The sequence below is a fragment of the Osmerus eperlanus genome, chromosome 12 (genome assembly GCF_963692335.1).
Source record: "Osmerus eperlanus chromosome 12, fOsmEpe2.1, whole genome shotgun sequence".
Taxonomy (NCBI): Eukaryota; Metazoa; Chordata; class Actinopteri; order Osmeriformes; family Osmeridae; genus Osmerus; species Osmerus eperlanus.
The window spans coordinates 7,170,897-7,191,725 of NC_085029.1; the positions used below are offsets into that span (position 1 = coordinate 7,170,897).

The 20,829-nt window shown below is 48.8% G+C and overlaps 1 protein-coding gene across 1 annotated transcript; it reads left to right on the plus strand.

Annotated features, from left to right (window-relative positions):
* Nucleotides 1-2,910: 2,910 nt before the first annotated feature.
* LOC134031317 (ras-associating and dilute domain-containing protein-like) lies at nucleotides 2,911-20,684 on the plus strand. Its single transcript, XM_062474897.1, has 19 exons — nucleotides 2,911-3,558; nucleotides 4,421-4,620; nucleotides 4,929-5,103; nucleotides 6,082-6,314; nucleotides 6,855-7,058; nucleotides 7,188-7,303; nucleotides 8,518-8,820; nucleotides 8,940-9,455; nucleotides 9,639-9,676; nucleotides 9,944-10,146; nucleotides 10,385-10,497; nucleotides 14,852-15,116; nucleotides 15,295-15,473; nucleotides 16,233-16,377; nucleotides 16,716-16,891; nucleotides 17,084-17,432; nucleotides 17,570-17,715; nucleotides 19,401-19,540; nucleotides 19,858-20,684. The coding sequence occupies exons 1-19, from the start codon at nucleotides 3,413-3,415 to the stop codon at nucleotides 19,949-19,951; spliced, it is 3,741 nt and encodes a 1,246-aa protein (XP_062330881.1). The 5' UTR covers nucleotides 2,911-3,412; the 3' UTR covers nucleotides 19,952-20,684.
* Nucleotides 20,685-20,829: the final 145 nt, after the last annotated feature.

Sequence of the window (20,829 nt, forward strand, 5' to 3'; positions counted from 1 at the left end):
CAGTATGGCCTCTTGCACCTGGTGGCCTCTGTCTTCTCATCATAATTTGGCATGTGGTCAACCATATCATACTGCACTTCAGGTAGAGGTCTTGCATCTTGAACTCGTGGTCTGTGGGCATGTGGTTGTGGCTCTGGAGACATACTGGGCCTTCCACGTTTTGCTGCCACTGGTTTATGGACACTCACCAGACACCGGGCCACATTCATCTTGAAATGGAGGAGATCCAGGGTGTCTTTTGTCTGGAGATTGGCCCTCTTGGCATCCAGCCTGTACTCCAGCCAACTGTTGACCACAGCCAGATCAAAAGCATGTGTGATCATTCTCAGGGTCCACTTTCTTGACCGAATTTCTGTGCGGTACAGACTGACAAGTTGATCAAGCAGGTCAACACCTCCCATCGCTTCATTGTACAGCTTGACCACCTCTGGACGGGACACCTTCAAAAATATTTTCTGCTTTTTATCCCACCGCTGCACCTCATCCATCCTGCCAACACCAACAAAGTTGGAGGCCATGACAACTGATCTGCTGTCAAACCATTTGACCAGTGCGACCTTACCATCACGGCTTACAGCTTCATCGCAGCTTCCTCATGGCATTTTTGTCATCACTTTGTCGGACTGTAGAGGAGGGTTGGCAAAGCGACAGATCCTTGCTGTTCCAGCGGCATGAATTTTCCTCTCAGCCAGCAGTTCCAGAATATTGTATGACGTGAAATAATTGTCAAAATACAATTTGTGGTTGGCCTCTGTGATGCGCTGGCAGAGATGGTACACCACTCCAGCTCCAAGTCCTAGCTGCGTCTTCAACTGCTCTGACACTTCCATTGTAGCCCCTTGATGCAGCAGGAAGTCATAGGCCATGCCACTTTTCCCACACAGGAAGTATAATTTCACCCCCCAAGGGTGTGGCTTGCCTTTAACATACTGCTTGACGGAGAGAGCTCCACGAAATGGCACCATTTGTTCGTCAACACAAAGGTTTTCCTCTAGTGGAAGCTCCAAGCATCTCCTGCGCAGGGCATCATAGAGAGGACGTACCTTATAAAACACGTCATTGTTCTCTGCTGGCCTCTCCAAATTGTTAACCAAATGCAAATGTGACCGAAGCTGGAAGAATCTGTCACGGATCATAGTGTTACGAAAAATACCAATGTCCATCCCGGCTTCCCAGTACATGGAGACTCTTGGCATTTTCATCACGCCCATAGCAAGGTGGAGACCAATGAGGGTTCTGAGTTCTCCTGAACTGGTGGGTTTGAAACCTAGTGTGCCACTTTGCATTGCATAGATGTTGGTGCTGTCAGACATCAGATCGAAGAGTTCATCTGGTACATACGGTTTGAAGTATTCGTATGGGCTCATGGGATGTCGGTCATAAATGAGATGATTCTCAAAGGAAGTATCAATGATTGTGGTGAATGGCCTATGGCGCCACTTTATCTCATCCTTCCTGGTTACTGTAATCTGCTCATGGACATCTTCCTCTCTGTTCACAGTAATCTCTTCCTGATCCTCTCTCACTACACTTTCTTCTATCTCAACCTCAGCTTCCACCTCAAGTTCAAGCATGCATGGAACCTCTTCACTGTCACTTTTCTCTCTCCCTCGTCCTATCCAATAACAAAACAATTCGATTTATAACTATTTTTCCATAGTCTCACTCATATTTTATGCAATTTACATATTATATAAGGCATACAACTTTGTACTATACTCTCAACATCTACACTTACCCTCTATCTCATTCCTGCTCTTATCTTCCTCATTTCCTGAATCCAAGCAGTCAAGATCAGATAACTCTCCATTTACAAGGTGATCTAGGAAGTCTGCGACTTTATACTCTAAAAGCACATGTGTGATAAAATGGGTTATATACCTAATATACATATATATATATACAATATAAATCAATTGTGAAGTCATAGTTTAGCTATGAAATGCTTATAGGTATTTTTTTTCTTTGCATGTAGACACTGACTAAATGTGTGCTGGCTAATATCTCTTGACTCCCGATGTCCATTGGGATGGACATTAAACTTTTAAAAAATCCTGTAACTTAATTAAATGGAATATTGTCAAAATAACTTGAAATATTAACACTTGAAATGGTTAAAATTATGCTGAGAGAAAATGTATTAGGCTAGCATGAACATTAATTAACATTTTTAATGAAATATAGGCACTTACTCCTCCCTCTCTCGAGCTTCAGAGCCATGCTTGTCTTGTCTGATGTCTGAAGCGCTCTCAGATCAAGTCAAAGGTCATTGCACCATTGTGATTGCATCATTCGATAAGCATCATTCAAATAATGAAATCACAGATTTTCTATTGGTTTAGACCCAGAAATATGCAATGTCCATTCCAATGGACGCCAGGTCTGAAGGGGTTAAAATGTAAAAAGTACTCCCTCTAGTGGACAATAGATGAAACAACTTCGAAATGAGGCAACCAGCATCAATGCGTGCGTCCATTGTATAAACTCTAAACATCATTGTATCAGCCTTAACTCAGGCTTTATTGTCAGTGTTGAAGAAGCCGGTACGCTTCGAACGATTTGATGATAATGTTAACGTAAAATTATGGGTTGACGACGTATCAACATTAACTTGCACATTTCTGTCAATGAACCTCTCACATAGATTATTTCAGGAAGTGAAACATGGATTGATAAGGTTGTACTGTTATACCTCTGGCCAGTAGGTGGAGTTCATGGCGCGTGAGTATGGCAATCGGAGAAATGTTGTTAAGGACAGCCCATCATCAGTCCACACGACCCATGACCGGACAATCTCATGGTCTGGTATTTTTCAAATTTCTTCTATATTGGAGGAGCGTTGTGTAAAACGGCTTTAGTAGGCTACTGGTGACTGTGCGTGTTGAATAGTTGGACCCTGGTCTGGCCATCTATGGGGGACTAGTCGGCAACTAGCTATAGGTGCTTGGCGACTCCAAGCAGTTGCGCTCTGCCGCTGGCGCGCATCAGTGCGCTCTAGCCTCTCCGCCCCCTTTTTCAACCCGAAAGAGGGGTCAGCCCAAAGCCAACTTTTCACGTTTTTCAACTTTCAAGACACTTGGATCCTCGAACGAGCGTGGACGATACCATATTCCAACTATTCCAAATACTGTGGATTCGGTGGCGGAGAAGGCTGTACCTTAAGTTACCTGTTCTAGTTCTTGAACAGCTGCGAGAGACCCAAACATCTGGACGACGTGTCATGGAATGCACCGCGACAGCAGCTGTCGCGGGGTGCGCTTTGTCCGCGGTGTCTTGATGAACAAGACAATACATAACAGAACGTATAATCAACAACTGATACAGAGGTTAGGTTGTTGGTGTTTGAATGAACGCGTAACAAGTAGGGCTTTTCCTTGAAGATACTGAAAAAACATTGGTTTGGTTGCGTTAAATGAATTCCGGACCGATGAGTCCAGAGGAACTGAGTTCTCTGCCGCCGAGGCCACCTGGACACGCGACCGAACTTTTACCTGCTAGTTCGCCCAAAAGACGCTTTGTTAAACTTCGGAGAAAAACGAGTGAAAATGGATCACTGCAGTAAGTCATGTGTTATAATCTAATTCATACAGAAATTACCGCTGTTCAAACCTGGTCAAGCTTTAACGTTAATTCATTGAGGTTTAAACTTCTCAAAAAATCAATGGATCCCTAAATACATTATTATATACCAATAGAGTATGTAGGGCTATAATATCATTAGCAGTAACCTAGTGGTCCACATTCAGAAAAACATAGACACACTCACACATATGCATACCCATGAAGTGACTTAACTGTAGAAATCTTTAAGCCTTTATTGAAATAAGAAGCTTACAGGATTGCTGGGAAATAAACTGCCCTGTTATTTCATCGCAAACTTCAGCAGAGAGGTAAGCAGGACTGACAGAAGGTGAATAATGTGACTAGTTAGATAAAACAATGGGTTAGTACATAGTGGGGCCATTAGATATATGAATGTGAATGAGTGATTTACGGTATTGTCTTTACTATTCGGTTCTAAACCCTGACATTTGTTGCAATAAGGATCTGAGTAGGCTGTGGGAGACATACTAGGGCTTGAACAGTTTTGTTGAATATTTCCTTTAGATTTGTTTGTCACAAAATTGGGAAAGACGTGACTTTTTCTACGGACTCTTTACTCCTCAACCGCTCTTTGGTTTTCTCTCTCTTTCTCACTCTGGCTGTCTTTTTGTTTGCTTCTGTAACTTCCTCTGTGAATCATTCCCCTGTCACTGTCTTTCCTGAATTCTATATACCTCCTGTATCACTCACCTGACCTTTTCCCCCTGTTCATCCCTGCCTCCCTCCCTCCCTTTTCATCTGCCTCGTTCCCGCTCTTCATCTCCCTTACTCTTTCTCTCCCTCTATTTTTTCCATCTTTCGCACTCCCTCCCTCCAGGTCAGGCTCATCTGGTTCCTCCACAAGGTCGCACGAGAGCGTGGGAGTGGCCGTCAGACAGCCAAGCCGGAGTCGCATCCGTCGCCATACCAACCGCCTGTCAGGTGTCTTCCAGCGTGGCTCCGCCCCTAACTCCGCCCCCATGTCGCTGGCTAGAGACACCAGGTCCTCTCTTCCTGGCTATGCCAGAAAGGACAGCTGTACGTTGGTATCTAACGTGAATTCAACTGCTGTCTTATTCTTTTTCTCTTTTGGTCATGTTGTCACATGACAACATGAAAGAAGAACCCTTCTCAGGTTCTGTTGGACTGATTTAGTGTTCCAAACAGAACCTTACTGAGGGTTCTTCTAGGGCAGTATCAGAAGGGTCAGTTTATCAGTCTTCTGTCTTCAGTGGACAGTATGTGATACGTTTAATGTCGAATCGTATGTCAAATATCTAGGTCCATGTGCTGCTCAGTAGTTAAAGTGCTGTCATTGTTTTGACCTCTCCAACATGGCCGCCTAGTGACCCCTGTTGACCTATCTGTCACTGAGGACCCCTCCGAGCTGTCGAATCAGATCACGGCTCCGGGCATCCTCAAGATCTTTGGCAGTGAGATCTGTGAGGGAGCCCACTACAAGAGTGTCCTTGCCACCACACACTCCAGCGCCAAAGAGCTGGTCAAAGAGGCCCTGGAGAGGTTTGTATGCGTGTGTTTGTGTGTGTGTGTGGGATTGTTTGTACTGGATATGTTGTTAACGTGTGTGTGAATGTGTGCATTTACTGTTCATGTGTGAATGTCTCTGTGAACTTAGTGCAGTACTTAGTGCAGTACTATTATTGCTTCAACTATGAGATGGTGCCTGGCTGTGTATCAAGGGACGAGTTGTTGGAATGAGTAATATTCCTCGGGATGTTCCATATGAAGCATGTTCTGTAGGTGGTTCCACAAGAACATGTGGATCGTGTTACGAGCAGGGAACAATGGAGGCGAAGTGCTCTGGAATAAAGATCAGCCGAACCATTGTTCTCCAGGTCCAGCTGTTTGTCATAACATGCTGAGCGCATGCATGCCAGAATCATCGTTTACATGGGCGATGTGGAAACAGAACAGACCACAGACGTCTGGAGGCCGGTCTGCTCAGACTCTCTCTCGCTCTGTCTCTCTCTCTCTCTCTCTCTCTCTCTCTCTCTCTCTCTCTCTCTCTCTCTTCGAAAAGAAGGCTTCTGTCGTTGCTCTATCCGACACACACACACATGCGTACAGAAAACCACACAAACATATAGGAAAACGCACATACACACACAAACACACATACTCACACTTAAACAAGCACGCAAACACATACACACACACACAAATAACGTGTTGTAGTAGACCACGGAACATTCTAAGTAGTTATTCCTCCTCATTGCTTTTTCATGTATAATACAGTTATGATGATTTTAGTAATTCCTCAGGTTTTAGTAACAGATTATCAATACAACATTGTGTGAAGGGATCAGTATTATTTTCAATTATTGGTTCCTAATTAAATCAATCTTTACTCTGACTCTAGTCTGGCTGTAAACTGCTTATAAAGAACTGTTGACTTTTGGATGTTTATGAACTGCTTGCAAAACAAAATAATTCATAACAATACTAGCTGCTTATTGTAACAAATGTTTCATCACCCAGGTACGGACTAGGCAAGCAGGAGGCGGAGTCTTATGTTCTCTGCGACGCCATTGGCCATGTGGGTGAACACCAATGGAGGATGGAATGCTTCCGGGTGGTTGGCGACAACGAGAAACCCCTCCTCCTGCAGTCGCTATGGAAACCCCGAGAGGGTTTGGCACGGCGTTTCGAGATTCAGCGGAGGAGCACCGTGGAGGAGAAGAGGGCTAGGGAGAAAGACACTGTCACCGCTGGTAACACTGCCTGCCCATCACACCTGGGGTTCAAATCAAACACACTCTGAAAGGTGGAGTTGAATTGAATCATGTAGAGTAGAGTCATGTCTGTCCAGTAACGCCCCTGGTCAGGGTTGAAACAGCTGGGAAGTGCTGTAGGGGTGCGTCCTGTTATGTGTTTGTTTTACTGTGGCCCCAGCTCGTGATAGTCCCCTATCTGTGTTCGTTTGCTCTGGGCTGCTGAGGATGATGCTCTCTTCCCATCAAACCTGTCTCTCCAGAGGCAGAGGCCGTTTCCTGTTCGTAGCCCTACGCTGTTGACTCTGGCACTCACACACACACTCACACGCATACACACACAATCTCACACACATGAACACATTCATACACACGTACACTCACACACATACACACACATACCTCTTTGCATCATTAAAAATACTCATATTGGGGTCGCCCTTTTCCAGTCTGTGTTTATACATACGTGTACAGTGGATGTGGTTGTTTGAACAGGCCTCCCTCAGCCCTCCAGGCCCATGTTTACCCTCCCTCCCCCAGGCATCAACGCCCAGGCCCGGAAGCTCCAGAAGAGCCGCTCGCGGGTCACCTCTTCCCTGATGGAGAGGGCCCTCGGCCGGGGCCACAGTCTGTGGAGGAGTCTGAGCGAGCTGGACCTCAGTGACCAGACCCCTGCCTCGGCACCGCAGAACCACACTCAGAGCCACGACCCAGAGAAGGAGCTGGAGGAGAACCACCAACAGGGTCAGCTTTGGAACCAGGATGAGAACCTTGGAATGAACCCTCAGGAGGAAAGTGTCCCAGAGCCCTGTCAAAAGGAAGGGATGGAGCGAGCACCGGCAGAGGGGGAGAAGAGAGGGGCGAGGGAGGGAGAGGGGTGGGAGAGGGAGGAGACGGAGAGCAGTGACGATAGTGTCACACAGTACTTTATTCATCCTCCTCACGACTGCCCCTACCTCCTCCTGCTGCGAGGGTACAGCCTCACACAGGTATCTGCTACACACACACACACACATACAGTACATACATACATACATACAAGCTCAGGGTGTTCAAAGCAGGCCAATGTTCACAGCAAGTTGCAGGTTTGTGGTGTGTTTAGTCTATAAACATGTACTCCATTGATCACTGAGGTAAACCTCTTTCTTCTGGTTCCAAGCTGTCCTGAGAGACTGAACCTGCTTCGACTCTGGTTGGAATCACAGTGACATGGACACACATACACACACACACTCACACACACAGGCAGGATACTTTAGTGATGTTTTAGGATGTTTTAGGATGTGTTGGATGACGATATTTCCGATATCACAGACATAGCTTCTTCTCATGGAGACAGCATCTGTGTCTGTCTCCATGAACAGAAAACAGCAGTAGGAACATGTGAGGCATGAGATGGAGAAACAGCCCTGGTCTTTCTCTGGAAAGAAACACAGAGAGAGAGAGAGAGAGAGAGAGAGAGAGAGAGAGAGAGCGAGGGACAGAGAGAGTGACGCAGAGAGAGATCAGTGTGTACCTAAAATGTGTGTGTGAAAACACAGAGCAGGAAGCAGAAAGGGACGACAGTGGCCCTGTTTCCTGTCTGATTACCACTGGGCACTGAGTGATTCAAATTGCCACACACAAACACACACATATGTGTTATGGAGCTATCTGGAGTGATCACACACCAATTGAACACACGCACAAATATATTACTTTTACCTCAGCAAATCGGTCTTCCAAATACTCACTGTGGAATCTAATTAAACTGATATCACACAGGAAAAGTGGATGGAATAATCGTTTTAACTTCGCCCCCGTGCTGCGGCCATGAACAATTAGAACTGGGGTGAAGGAACGCATTTGAGGAATAATTCTGTAATTCTGGCCATGTTGGAAAATACAAGCTTAACAAAGGGGGGGGAGGTTAATCTTCTCATGCTGGTCCTGTTGTCATGGTGATTAACCAGAGCCTGTTTGCTGGGCGCACAGGGATCACTGCCAATTTATGCCACCAGATCCCAGCGATCAGATTACTGCTGGAGGTCACAGGTCCACATGTTAGAGATATGAGACATGTTAGAGTTATGCGATGTGGAAGATACTGTATGATATTGCAGACCCCACTGTCTCTTTCTCAGACCCTTCTTCCTCTCCACCCCATCCTCCCTCCCTCCCCCACACACTTCACTCCTTCATAACTCCCTCCATCTTCCCTCAGGACTTTATCATCTACTTGCTCGGCGGGTCGAGCACCGTGATTGGCCGACACAGTGGGGATGGCGAGGTGTCAAAGGTCGACGTCCAGCTCTCCGGCCCCGACATCCAGCCGAGACACTGTTGCTTGCGTCGCCGTGGCAATGGGAACTCCACCTGGCTCCGCCCCTTCGGCGGCGCTGTGGCGACGAGGAACGGGGAGGCCGTGAGCGAAGAGGCGGAGCTGGGCAGCGGTGATGTCATCGGACTGGGGGGGCACTATTTGTTCCTGTTCAAAGACCCCACAGGCCTGGTTACTACACCCCAGGTGTGTACTCTACTTCTAGATACACGTCCAGAGATGAAAACACAGACAGACGCCAGCATTTTTTAAAATATGCTTCCCTGTTAACTCCATCTGGTTTCTGTATCCTAACATTCAAACAGGATGTCAACTCTGAAACTCCTGATGGCTCGCTTGCTACCGCCCCCTGGCTGTCGAGCTGCACCCCTACACCCCCTCCAGCAGAGCTGCTCTGCTCCACCTGCTCCTCTTCAGCACCCGGCCCCCAGACACCCAGGGGCCCCCAGGGGCCCCAACACCCCCAGACACCCCAACACCCCCAGGGACCCAGGGGCCCCCAGGGGACCCAACACCTCCAGACACCCAGGGGCCCCCAGGGGCCCCAACACCCCCAGACACCCAGACACCCCCAGAGAAGGGCCCCTCCTTACCTGAAGGACCCCTGGGGCCAGGACCTGACCCTGCACTACAGCACGCAGCACGAGGAGCGTGTCGTCGCGGAGATCGTCGCCATGGCGGGTGCTGGCGCGGAGGGCCCTCCGCTGAGCGTGGCGTTCCTGCTGTGCGTGTGCCTGCAGTACTCAGCTTCCCGGCTCCACACCTCAGACCTCCGTCGGCTGCTGTTGCTCACCGCTAGCCAGGTCCAGAACGCCATGTGGGTGAGTGTTTGTGTGTGTGTGGGGGTGGGTGGGTGGGTGTGTGGGTGGGTGTGTGGGTGGGTGGGTGTGTGGGTGGGTGGGTGTGTGGGTGGGTGTGAGGGTGAATGTATGCTCAGAGGCGGTGCTTGTTTAAGCTTGAGGATGATTTTCTTGGTTGATTTGTGGGCTGTTTTGTCTCGCCAGGAACACACCAAGGAGCTGGCCACTGGTCAGTCTGAAGGGTAAGTCTGTACATCACATCTGCGATACCTTCAGAACATAATCTTAAAAGGACAAATGACTCTCTGTGGTATCGTTCAATAGCCCTGCGCCACTAATGAATAGATATAAATAGAGATGTGAGTAGACATACCGAATCTTAATCCAGATCTCCGTCGATCTGCCCCAGTCTTTGTGTATACTGTGTGGGACTACAATACCAACAATTCTTTGACTTGTGACTTCAGATGTTGTTAGTCCTTTGGTGCCTCGTATTCCCATTGCCACAGAAAGGGCTCAGAGCCAGAGGAGCAGCCAGGTCTGGCCATGGCAGAGCTTCTGTCAGCGCTGCGCCCCCTGGTGGTGTGGATGTCCAACGCCCTGGAGCTGCTCAACTTCATTCAGCACCAGCTGCCCCCCCTGCTGGCCTGGAGGAGCCGCAGAGAACAGCAGGAGGTGGGGGAGGAGGAGGAGGAGCTGGAGGAGAACATGGGTAATGAATTCCACCTTTGTAATGCCATCAAGTTGATCAATAACTCAACTTATTCCTTGTGAAATAACGGTCCTTTACATGTTCATGGACCTTTTTGTATCCGCAGAAACAGTATCTTCTTTACTGATGTCTGTTAATCTCTGTGTAGCAGTATACTGTAGGTTTAATGTACAGATTGTCTTCATACGTGAAGTGAGTGTATTTTACGTTTGTATTTAAGTATGTATGTGTGTGCCAGCCCTGTTAGAAATGCGTCTGTCGTGCGTGCGGTCGGCCAGTGAGGAAACCATGACAGTTCTGGAGGAGGTTATCATGCTGACCTTCCAGCAGTGTGTCTACTACCTCACCAAGGTATACACACACACACACATGCCAGCCTAACCCCACCACAACATGCAGACATTAGCTCTCTTAGGATTCCACAGGCTCAAGCAAAGCAGTCTGTTGCCCAGACCAATCAGAAGCTTATGTTTAGTAACAATGGGTTTTAGTTTTAATGAGACCAGTATGGTTTAAGATCTTACTGATAGTGGTTTGGCTGTGGCTTTCTTTTTCTCATCTCAGAATGTGAGGCTTCTTGCTGTCCATCGTACTGTAAACTTGGTCCATAACTGACAGTACATGCATAAACCCCTGTTTTGAACTGCTTTTGGAACGTCGGTGGTTTTAGAACATTCAGAGAAAGTTCTAAAACTGGACTTGTGAAAATTCAACACGTGGAAGTTATTTTAAACAAAGTCGAAAAACCGAGAAGGCAAGATTCAAAGCAAAACATTCCATTGTTAAAACGGCTTAAACATTCGATCGTCTTGGCCGTCGTGTGAGAACGCGATGGTAGCGCGAGAAAGAATAATAATCAGAGAGATGGAGCATAAAGAGGCCTTCTACTGAGGGAACTGTCTGATAGACCTGCCTTATAGCCCCACCACACTCAGGCCTTTATGATAGGGGACACAGCACAGCAAGGGCATTGTGCTGTGTGTGTGTGTGTGTGTGTGCGTCTGTGCATGAGTGGCATCCTGTCTGTCTCTGTGTGTGAATGTGGTGCGTGGGTGGGTGTATATTTGTGTGTCTGTCTTTGTGTGTATCGGTCTGTGTGTATTTGTGTGCCTGTCTGTCAGTGTTTGCGTGTGTGTGTGTGTATTTGTGTGTGTGTATTTGTGTGTGTGTGTATTTGTGTGTATGTCTCTGTATGTGTCTGTGTGAGCTACCATCATTAGCTAGTGGTCAAGTATTGCCAGGTGGTTGAATCCTAAAATGACTTAACCCTCTCAGTGTAGCAGAATCCCATCATATTAAAGATGTCGATATAAAGAAACCAAATTAAATGATCATTTGAAACTAGTGTTTTCCGAATAGAGACAGAACATGACAGCTCACATGTCCGAACACACATCTTCTTCCTGGAGGGTCAAGAACAGACGTCATAGCAACTGTAGACCTTCACACTAACATCCCCACCCATCACCTCCACCCTAACCCATACGCCTCCACACCATCACCTCCACCCTAACCCATACGTCTCCACACCCATCACCTCCACCCTAACCCATACGTCTCCACACCCATCACCTCCACCCTAACCCATACGTCTCCACACCCATCACCTCCACACCCATCACCTCCACCCTAACCCATACGCCTCCACACCCATCATCTCCACCCTAACCCATACGCCTCCACACCCATCACCTCCACCCTAACCCATACGCCTCCACACCCATCACCTCCACCCTAACCCATACGCCTCCACACCCATCACCTCCACCCTAACCCATACATCTCCACACCCATCACCTCCACCCTAACCCATACATCTCCACACCCATCACCTCCACCCTAACCCATACGTCTCCACACCCATCACATCCACCCTAACCCATACGCCTTCACACCCATCACCTCCACCCTAACCCATACGCCTCCACACCCATCACCTCCACCCTAACCCATACGTCTCCACACCCATCACCTCTCCCAGGCCTAACCCGGTTTATGACCATGGTATGCCCTGGAGCAGAAGGCTAACATAAGCACAGTGTCAGCTAGTATGCTTATGAGAAAGAGAGGCCTCACTCACAGGCCTTACTCACAGAAAGAGGAAGGCCAAGGAATGGTCCATATATGTTTCCTGTTGAGGAAGGAAGAGGCAGGAGAGCTGTGTCATGTCTCGCAGGAGGAAACTGGAGACATTCCTGGAGAGTGTAACTGGTGAGCCTCCGTCCCGTTGACTGTGACAGGCATATTTCTACGTTTGCAGAATAAAGTGAGTGAGTGTGTGTGTCTGTGTGTGTGTGTGAGAGAGAGAGATAGAGATAGGTTGGAGGAAAAAGGAGAGAGAGGAGTGAAATTCTGAGAGAGAGCGAGAGAGAGAGAGAGAGAGAGAGAGAGAGAGAGAGAGAGAGAGAGAGAGAGAGAGAGAGAGAGAGAGAGAGAGAGAGAGATACCTTACCTTACTGTATCTTTCCTACAGTGTGGGTGATTGCACCCCCGGTCTGGCAGTACAGGTTCCCAGATCTGGGATGAGACCCTTTCAGAGAACCAGCTCCAGGCCTCCATGTTATCACTGTATGTCGTGTGGTTTGCTGGTTACGGGCTGATTTTAGTCTGGGACGGTCAGGCAGTGTGGGTGGGGTGATTGTGTGGTTGTCTGGGTTGTTCTGGACTCCCATCGATCATGGTCATCAGAGATCTGTGGTTTTAGCTGGCTGTGCTCTATCACTCTGACAGCACACAACTGGACTCGGCAACACTTGGAATGTGTGTGTGTGTGTGGAATATGTGAGAGAATCTGTGATTGATGGCTTCCGTGTGTGCGTCCGAATGTGTATGCGTGTCTAATTTTGTATACGCATGCATGTGTGTGTGCATGTAAGTGTGTGTGCAATGTATGTGCGTGCAGACATATGCGTCAGAGAGAAAGACAGGCTGTCAGAGCGAACAGGAAGAGGACTGTTTCCATACTCAATACTTGTTTCCTCCAGAGCTGGCGTGGTCAGCGTATACTCCCATCTGAATCACACAGAGCAGAACCCCAGCCTGGAACTCTCCCATCTAACCAGAGAAACACTAAAGAGACCAGCCTGGAACTCTCCCCTCCAACCAGAGAAACATTAAAAAGGGTCCTTTCAGGGTTAGGTGCATCCAAAATGTGTGGGTGTTTTGATGATGCTTTGGTGACTGGCCACACCCGAGAATGTTGTATACACGCTATCTACAGACACGCTATCTACAGACCAATCCAAACACACACAACATACACATACAGGCAGACAGACACAAATAATTACACACACATATTGACCAAGAGACACAGACACACAAACAAACGTCCCGCACAACCACAGAGAAACACAAATGAACACACACACAAAGGCCTAGCCAGCGAGACAACCATGGGTAGATGTGGGATACAGGAGGAGAGAGGATTGCTGGGTCAAGCACCACACACTTCTGACAAGAGGAACATTTCCCAACTGTAAACCTCCCCCCGGGACATTGTTTGGGTTCAGTTCCACCCGTTTCCACAGTCTAACATTACAGGGGTTTTCATCCAGTAACATGTGGAGCCAGCTGGGGATGGCTGGTGTAAAGTGATCTATCTGCCTGGGCGGATTCTTCCAGAAGTCGCCAGTCAGCAGCTAGGCCATGCCAAGCCCACACCAGCCAGACTCAAAATTCAAAAATGTAGACCCACTGCCAGGGCTGGTCTAGTGGGACAAGAAGAGAGGCTGGATGGGAGGCTAGGGGGGGGGGGGTTGGTTGGTCTAGTGAGTCTGATAGAGAGGCTGGGGGGGTACAAAGGGACGCTGTATGGGAGGCTGAGGGGGGGGGGGTGTTCTGTTCTAGGGGGACAGGAAAAGAGGATGGATGGGAGGCTGGGGGGGTTGGAGGAGAGGCTGGATTGGAGGCTGGGAGGAGAGAGGATGAAAGGGAGGCTGGATGGGAGGAGGGCATGGAGTGAAGGGGGAGGGAGGGAGAAGGGTATGTATATAGATATGGGGTGTGGGAGGGGGGAGGATGGAAGGAAGGAAGGAGGGTATGGATATTGATATGGGGTGTGGAGGGGTGGGGGTTAGGAGCATATGGATATGGGTTGTAGGCGTGGAGGGGGTGGAGGAGCGTATAGAGATGGGGGTGCTGGAAGGGAGGGAGGGGGGAACGTATGGAGATGGGGGGGCTTGGGGATATCTGTGTGCAATTATCCTGAACAAAGCTAGCCTTGTCGTGCTCTGCTCCAGCAGGCTAATCCTGGCTGTGGAGGGAGTTGCACTCTGGTCACACCGCCAGAGAGAAGGGCGAGGGAGGGAGGACATCATGGAGAGAGGGAGGAGGAGAGAGGGAGAAAGAAAGAAAGAAAGAAAGAGAGAGAGAGAGAGAGAAAGAGAGAAAATGGGATGACGAAATGGGAAATGCATCCCTTTACCATGGGATCTCCTGTTGGCAGAATGATCTTATCTCACATTCCTGCACTGTGTGCATGTGGTGTGTGTTGTGTGTGTGTGGTGTGTGCGTACGGTGTGTGTGTGGTGTGTGCACGGGGTGCGTGTGATACCTGTGTGCTTGGTGTGTGTTTGTATATGGGGTGTGCGGTGTGTTACACACTGGTTAATAGGGGGTCTTGAAACTGGAGTCCTTTTCTTTTTTTGAAACATGATAAACTTCTCCACTTCAGCTGCGGCCAACTCCATTCTGTCCCTCCTAGGCCCTGTACCCTATCTTGCCAGGCCTGCTGGAATGCAACCCCTTCAAGGGGAGTGGCAAGCAGCCGATGCCCAGGCAGAGTGAGCCGTCCCTGGGCAGCGGTGGTCTGCCGGTCCCTGGGGAGACGGAGCAGGTCCTGGAGGTTCTGAAGGAGACCAGACGGCTGCTCCAGGACTGTCAGGTCCACCAGGAGATCTCCTCCCAGCTGCTCGCCTACCTCTTCTACTTCATCAACGCTTCTCTGTTCAACAAGCTGATGGAGAGAGGTGGGGAGGCCCACGTCCGGACACGCGTGCACACACACACGCATGTGCGCACGCATGCACACGCATGCACACACACACAATTCTTCTTCTTTCTTTTTTTTTTACAATGCTTCACCAAATAAAAATGGTGATTTATGATATTTTCTGTGTGTGTATGTGTGTGTGTGTGTGTGCGCAGGTTCTGAGTCAGGTTTCTACCAGTGGTCAAGAGGGGTGTGTGTCCGGGCCAACCTGGACCTACTGCTGGACTGGGCTCATGCTTCTGGGGCAGGTCTGGGAGAGCTGGTGTTGGAGCACACACACACTCTCTCCTCCGCTGTCAATCTGCTGGCCACGCCCAGGGAGAGCCTGGTGCAGGTCAGCTCACACACACACACACACACACGCGCATACACACACAGGCAGGCTTCCCAGTACTCACACATACGTACATATTCACACACACATTTACATACAGGCAGGTGTATAGTAATCAAACACACACATACACACACTCACACATACACATGTATATAGGCAGGCTTATAATACTCACTCTCATACACACACGCACACAGTTGGATATAACAGTCTACAGAAATGATTAACCGGGAGATTACTGTGTGAGGATTAAGTAGTGAGAAAACAAAGGCCCTTTCATGCTCAGTGAAGGAAAATGACGTGAGGCTACTTCAGTACAGTTCCCTTGACCTACCCTCTCTGCCGTGTCACCCTTTACGAACATGCTGTTTGTAGACCTCAACTAAGATCTTCTGAGGGAACTCTTTGTCTCTGTCTTTCTCTCTCTCTCTCTCTCTCTCTCTCTCTCTCTTTCGCTGTCCATTTCGTTCCCTTGCTTGATTGCTAATGTAACATTGTTCAACACTCTGTGGTGTGAATCCTAATGAAACATGTTTGAGCCAAACCAGTCTGCTATTCCAACTTCCAGCTGCAACACCAGTCATTCCATAGGCAGCCTGATCTCACCAGGCAGACACGCAGCTAGAGAGACTGGAGGAGGGTGTATGTATGTGTGTGTGGATCACTCTGTCTGGGAGGCTGTTGTGGGGCTGGGAGCGACAGAGCAGTGGTCAGCATGATTGATGCTGACCATGACCACAACGTCATCATCCACAGGCCTCCTGGACCACCCTGCGATCCGAGTTCCCCTCCCTGAGTCTGGCCCAGCTGCATCACCTGCTGGCGGGCTACAGCCCTCCACCAACCTGCCCCCATGCCTGGACCCCCACCCCACAAGACAGGCCGGAGGCTGACAACACTGGTGAGGAGAGATGGCGGGGTGGTGGTAGGTGTGGGGGGGTGAGATGTGGTGGGGGGTGTTAGGTGTGGGGGGGTGAGGTGTGGTGGGGGGTGTTAGGTGTGGGGGGGTGAGGTGTGGTGGGGGTGGTGGTAGGTGTGGGGGGGTGAGGTGTGGTGGGGGTGGTGGTAGGTGTGGGGGGGTGAGGTGTGGTGGGGGTGGTGGTAGGTGTGGGGGGGTGAGGTGTGGTGGGGGTGGTGGTAGGTGTTCGGGGGGGGGGGGTAATGTCTCCCTCTCACCCTAACCAAGCCTCTGCCCACCCCGCCCCCTCGCAACACCACCCCGCCTCCCTCTCTCCTCAGCCGGGGTGCTGGAGAGCTTTGACAGCCACCCGCCCCTGCTGCTCCCTGGAGGGGGCTTCATCCTGGAGCTGGGCCGAGTGGTGGGAGACCCCGCCCTCCGCGAGCAGCTCGACACACTCCGGGCGTTTGTCTGCTCCCTCTCCGGATCTCACACACCTGGGGAAACGCCACGACAGGTAAAACACACACTCTCACACACACAGACAGTTTTTCTGTAGCATTTTTTGCCATTTGTAACAAAATACAAGGAAGGCTGCATTGAGATTCCTGGAACACACATACAATGCACAAGTGTACCTATTCCCCCACATTTCAACCTCCTCCTTGCTTAGCATGGGTTACTCTCGAGACCCTCTCCCTCCGTCCAGGGTTCTGCCGCTGCCCCTCTGGAGGCAAAGTTGGTCAAGATGGCCGCACTCCCCAAGGCCTGTCTGCAGTCTCTGGAAATTCCTCTGGCTGAGAAGCCCCTTTCCCAGGCCTCCCTCCAGGGGCCTCCCCCCCTTGGAGGCCCCGGCACTGGGCTTGACTCCTGTGAGGACCTCCTTACCCAGAAGCTACGGAGCCTGGAGCTCCAGAGCCAAGAGCTGGAGCCTGGAGGAGGGAGGAGGTCGGGCCTGGACCCCTCCTGCCCAGAGACAGAGCACCCTTACGGGGGGAGAGGGCGAGAGGGTCAGCCCCCCTGGAGCAGCTTCACCAGCGGGAACCACCAGGAAGACGGTAAAGAGCTCTTTGTTTTTGAATTCTTTGAAATGAAAAAACGGCCTTCGCCATAGTCGAACCAGATGGTCACTTTTGGAATCTGATTTCGTCAATGAATCCGAAAAACACCCATGACTTTCTTCTTCTCTCAGCAGATGTGTTCGAGGAAGACTTCCTGTCGGCAGACTGCACTGACAGCATCCTCCTGGGGGAGGAGGTGGAGGAGGAAGATCAAGAGGTCTTTACTCTGGAGCTGCAGCGAGGAGAGCGAGGTCTTGGCCTGGCTCTTGTGGATGCCAGGGTGAGTGGCCAGGAGGAAGCGGGGGAACTCCACACACACACACACACGATCCATCCTCCGAGCGTGCCCATGACCGCAGTGAGTTAGTATCAACCTTGACCTCAGCGTGAGCCCACTAAGAGCAGGGAATAACTCACAGTCATCATCGCCTCCACCCCCACCCTCCTCCCCACATCCTCCCAAAGTTGGCCTGATGGTTATCTGAGAGGCGGTGGGGCTCTTACAGGTCAAAGATCCAACGCATCCATCTCTGGTAAAAGCAGAGGTTGTTAATAGCAGGGTACATGGACATACGTTTTCTCAAAAGTTCCGAAGCACTGTTCTTTTGTCTTTCTGCCCTCAACATTATCCACACTGGACTGGGCGTTAAATATTAGTTCCAATCAGTAACTATTATCTCCCTAATGAGTTTGTGCCCAGTTTTAACAGGGTTTTAAAAAATGTAAATGCAGATACATGAAGGGGACTAGGGGGTTTGACAGTAGTGAGATGCAGCCATACAGACTATGAGGGAAGTAGGCTTTCTGACAGTAGTGAGATGCAGCCCCTATCTCCTTCTGTGTCAGCTGTGTCACCCCCCACTGACGTGGAAGTCAGTGGGGGGTGTTTGGTTAGGGCCCTGTTTTCATCTCAATGTACATTCCTTTTCTAAGTAAGCATATACGATCCATCACTCACAGTCGAGAGAGGAGTCCAAGTTATTAGCTGTGGCACATCACTAGCTCGTCACCTCTTTATAGCGGTGACACTGCTGATCCCTGGTGGTCGTGTGTAAAAGGTGCAGTCTTGATGCTTAATTGAGGTTTTATTATTATTCCCTTCCCTCTTACAGTTTTTTGGGACAATCGCAAGGACCTTTTTTTTCGATACTTAGGTTACATTTTCTAAAGTCTTCATACCGTGAAGCACAACAGCAGTCTGTGTTGGCGAGTCTGTGGATAATTTTTAATTGCTTTGGCGCAAAATGCATTCATTGACAACACCTGATGGTCTGCTGTTCCATAAACCACTAATTGTCCCATACACACCGAGCGTCTCATTTCATTCCTGGATGACCTCTGTGGAAGTATTGTGGCTGATCAGGAACGGGTTGCAGTGAGGCAAAATGGCCCAAAAATTGTTATTGTATGGGACAATGTGGCATTTCACCACCCATTGTGTAATGCTGATGTTTTTTAGGTCAATGTTTTTGTGCTTGTTGGGTGACAACCTTTGTCAGTGTAATGGAATGATGTGTTGATTTGAGACATGTATGACATGTTTTGGTAGTTTTAGTGCATTTTGAATGGGAAAATAACTGCTGTGCCAAGCTGAAAGTTGGATAGGAGAACTGCATGAAGAGTTTTGAAAATGTGACCCAAGTATTGAAAAACAGGTCCTAGTGATTGCAAAAAACTATAATTCCATTGACATCTGTTTATGACACATTATACAGTGATTATACATACATATAGTGATAATATTATGTAAATTACTATTATGTAATTCTTTATTATGTGTATTCTTTTTTGCACTCATTATATGCATTTTTGTATTTTAACAGTAACTGTGACCTCATAATCTGCAGTAAAATGGTCCACCACTGAGCTTTCGACATCAGTATATTTCTACATCACTGGCACACAGACATGTCTACATACTTCTACTACTGTATATGAACCACTGAGCTGTCTGGCCGGTTGCAGGACACTCCCCTGAGGATGTCCGGTATCTTTATCCGCTCTGTGGTTCCTGACTCCCCTGCAGCCAGGAGCCGCAGGCTGGGTCCCGGTGACCAGATCCTGGCCGTTAACGGGGTCAGCCTGGTGGGCCTCGACTACCACCGGTGAGGAGGTCTTCTGTTTCCATGGAAACTATTCCATGGAAAGCAAAATAATAACGGCAATAGAAACTTGGGAGTTCTGTTTTGACGGCTTTCTCTTTCCCACATGGTCACCTCTGTTTCCTCTCCATATTCATCTCTCTTTCTGGATCTTTTGACCTCTCTCCATCATCCTCTGTATCTCTCCCTCCATCTCTCTGTATCTCACCCTCCATCTCTCTGCATCTCACCCTCCATCTCTCTTTATCTCTCCCTCCCACCCTCCATCTCTCTGTATCTCTCCCTCCCCCCCGCCATCTCTCTGTATCTCCCCCTCCCAGGGGTAAAGAGCTGATCCAGGGGTCAGGGGAGAGACCGAGGCTGCTGGTGGCCAGGTCTGACTGGACAGCTAAGGCCATCCAGACCCCCTGCTGACCGGTCCTACAGCACTGCCTCCCCAGCTGCCAACCTCCAGGACATTATCCGGGGACAGACACTGTAAACTCACAAGCTAACCTTGAATATAAGACTGTCCATAAGCATCAAGAAGACAAGAAGATAGTGTGTAATTAATGAGAAAACAACACATGCTCATTGGATTTATTAATGTTGATATGTGAGGAGATTAACGGAGGATAACAGTCACTTGTTTTTACATGATGATGCTCACGGCGCTGCCAGCCTTGACTACGTAGGCCTTGACTCTGATGCATTGGCGTTTTTGTCTTTCTCTCTTTGATGGGCCCCAAGATCACAGACATATTTATTGATACCATTCCAATGGGGAACTGAAAGACAATTGACATGAATCAGTGTGGTCAAAGAGTGGTAAAAGCAAACAAAAAAGCAAGAGTGGGATTGAAAAATTCCAGTGCTTGACTTTGGCTGCAGTATATGATCAACACCAGCCTAGTTAAAGGGCTCTTCAAGGTTTTTATGGTTATTCAAATGAATATTAGAATGTTACATGCCAGATATGAATATACAAATGTGTCTTCATTTTGAAATGCTGTGTGTCAACACTGACTTGAGCTGAAATGCAGCACTGATCGGAAGACAGACCACAGAACAGTGGATGCAATTCCTTACAACATCACATTGTTTATTTGTTACACCTTTCTCGGTGGCACAGGTTCTGTTTGTTAAAATAACTAGCCTACATCATCTTCTTAAAGTTTAAGAAGATGATGTAGGCTAGTTGGTTTAAGACTTAAACCATTCGTTTTTAGATCACAATAACAGAGTGGTAGATATCTCTGATAGGGAGAGAGAGAGGCAGACTATTCTTATCAGAATGACAAGAAGACTGATAA

Excerpts from the sequence above, each read along its gene's own strand:
- LOC134031317 (XM_062474897.1), top strand. The coding sequence starts at position 3,413 with ATGAATTCCGGACCGATGAGTCCAGAGGAACTGAGTTCTCTGCCGCCG. Across the intron at positions 3,559-4,420 it reads AGTGAAAATGGATCACTGCA|GTCAGGCTCATCTGGTTCCT; the intron begins GTAAGTCATGTG and ends CCCTCCCTCCAG. Across the intron at positions 9,677-9,943 it reads GCCACTGGTCAGTCTGAAGG|AAAGGGCTCAGAGCCAGAGG; the intron begins GTAAGTCTGTAC and ends CCATTGCCACAG.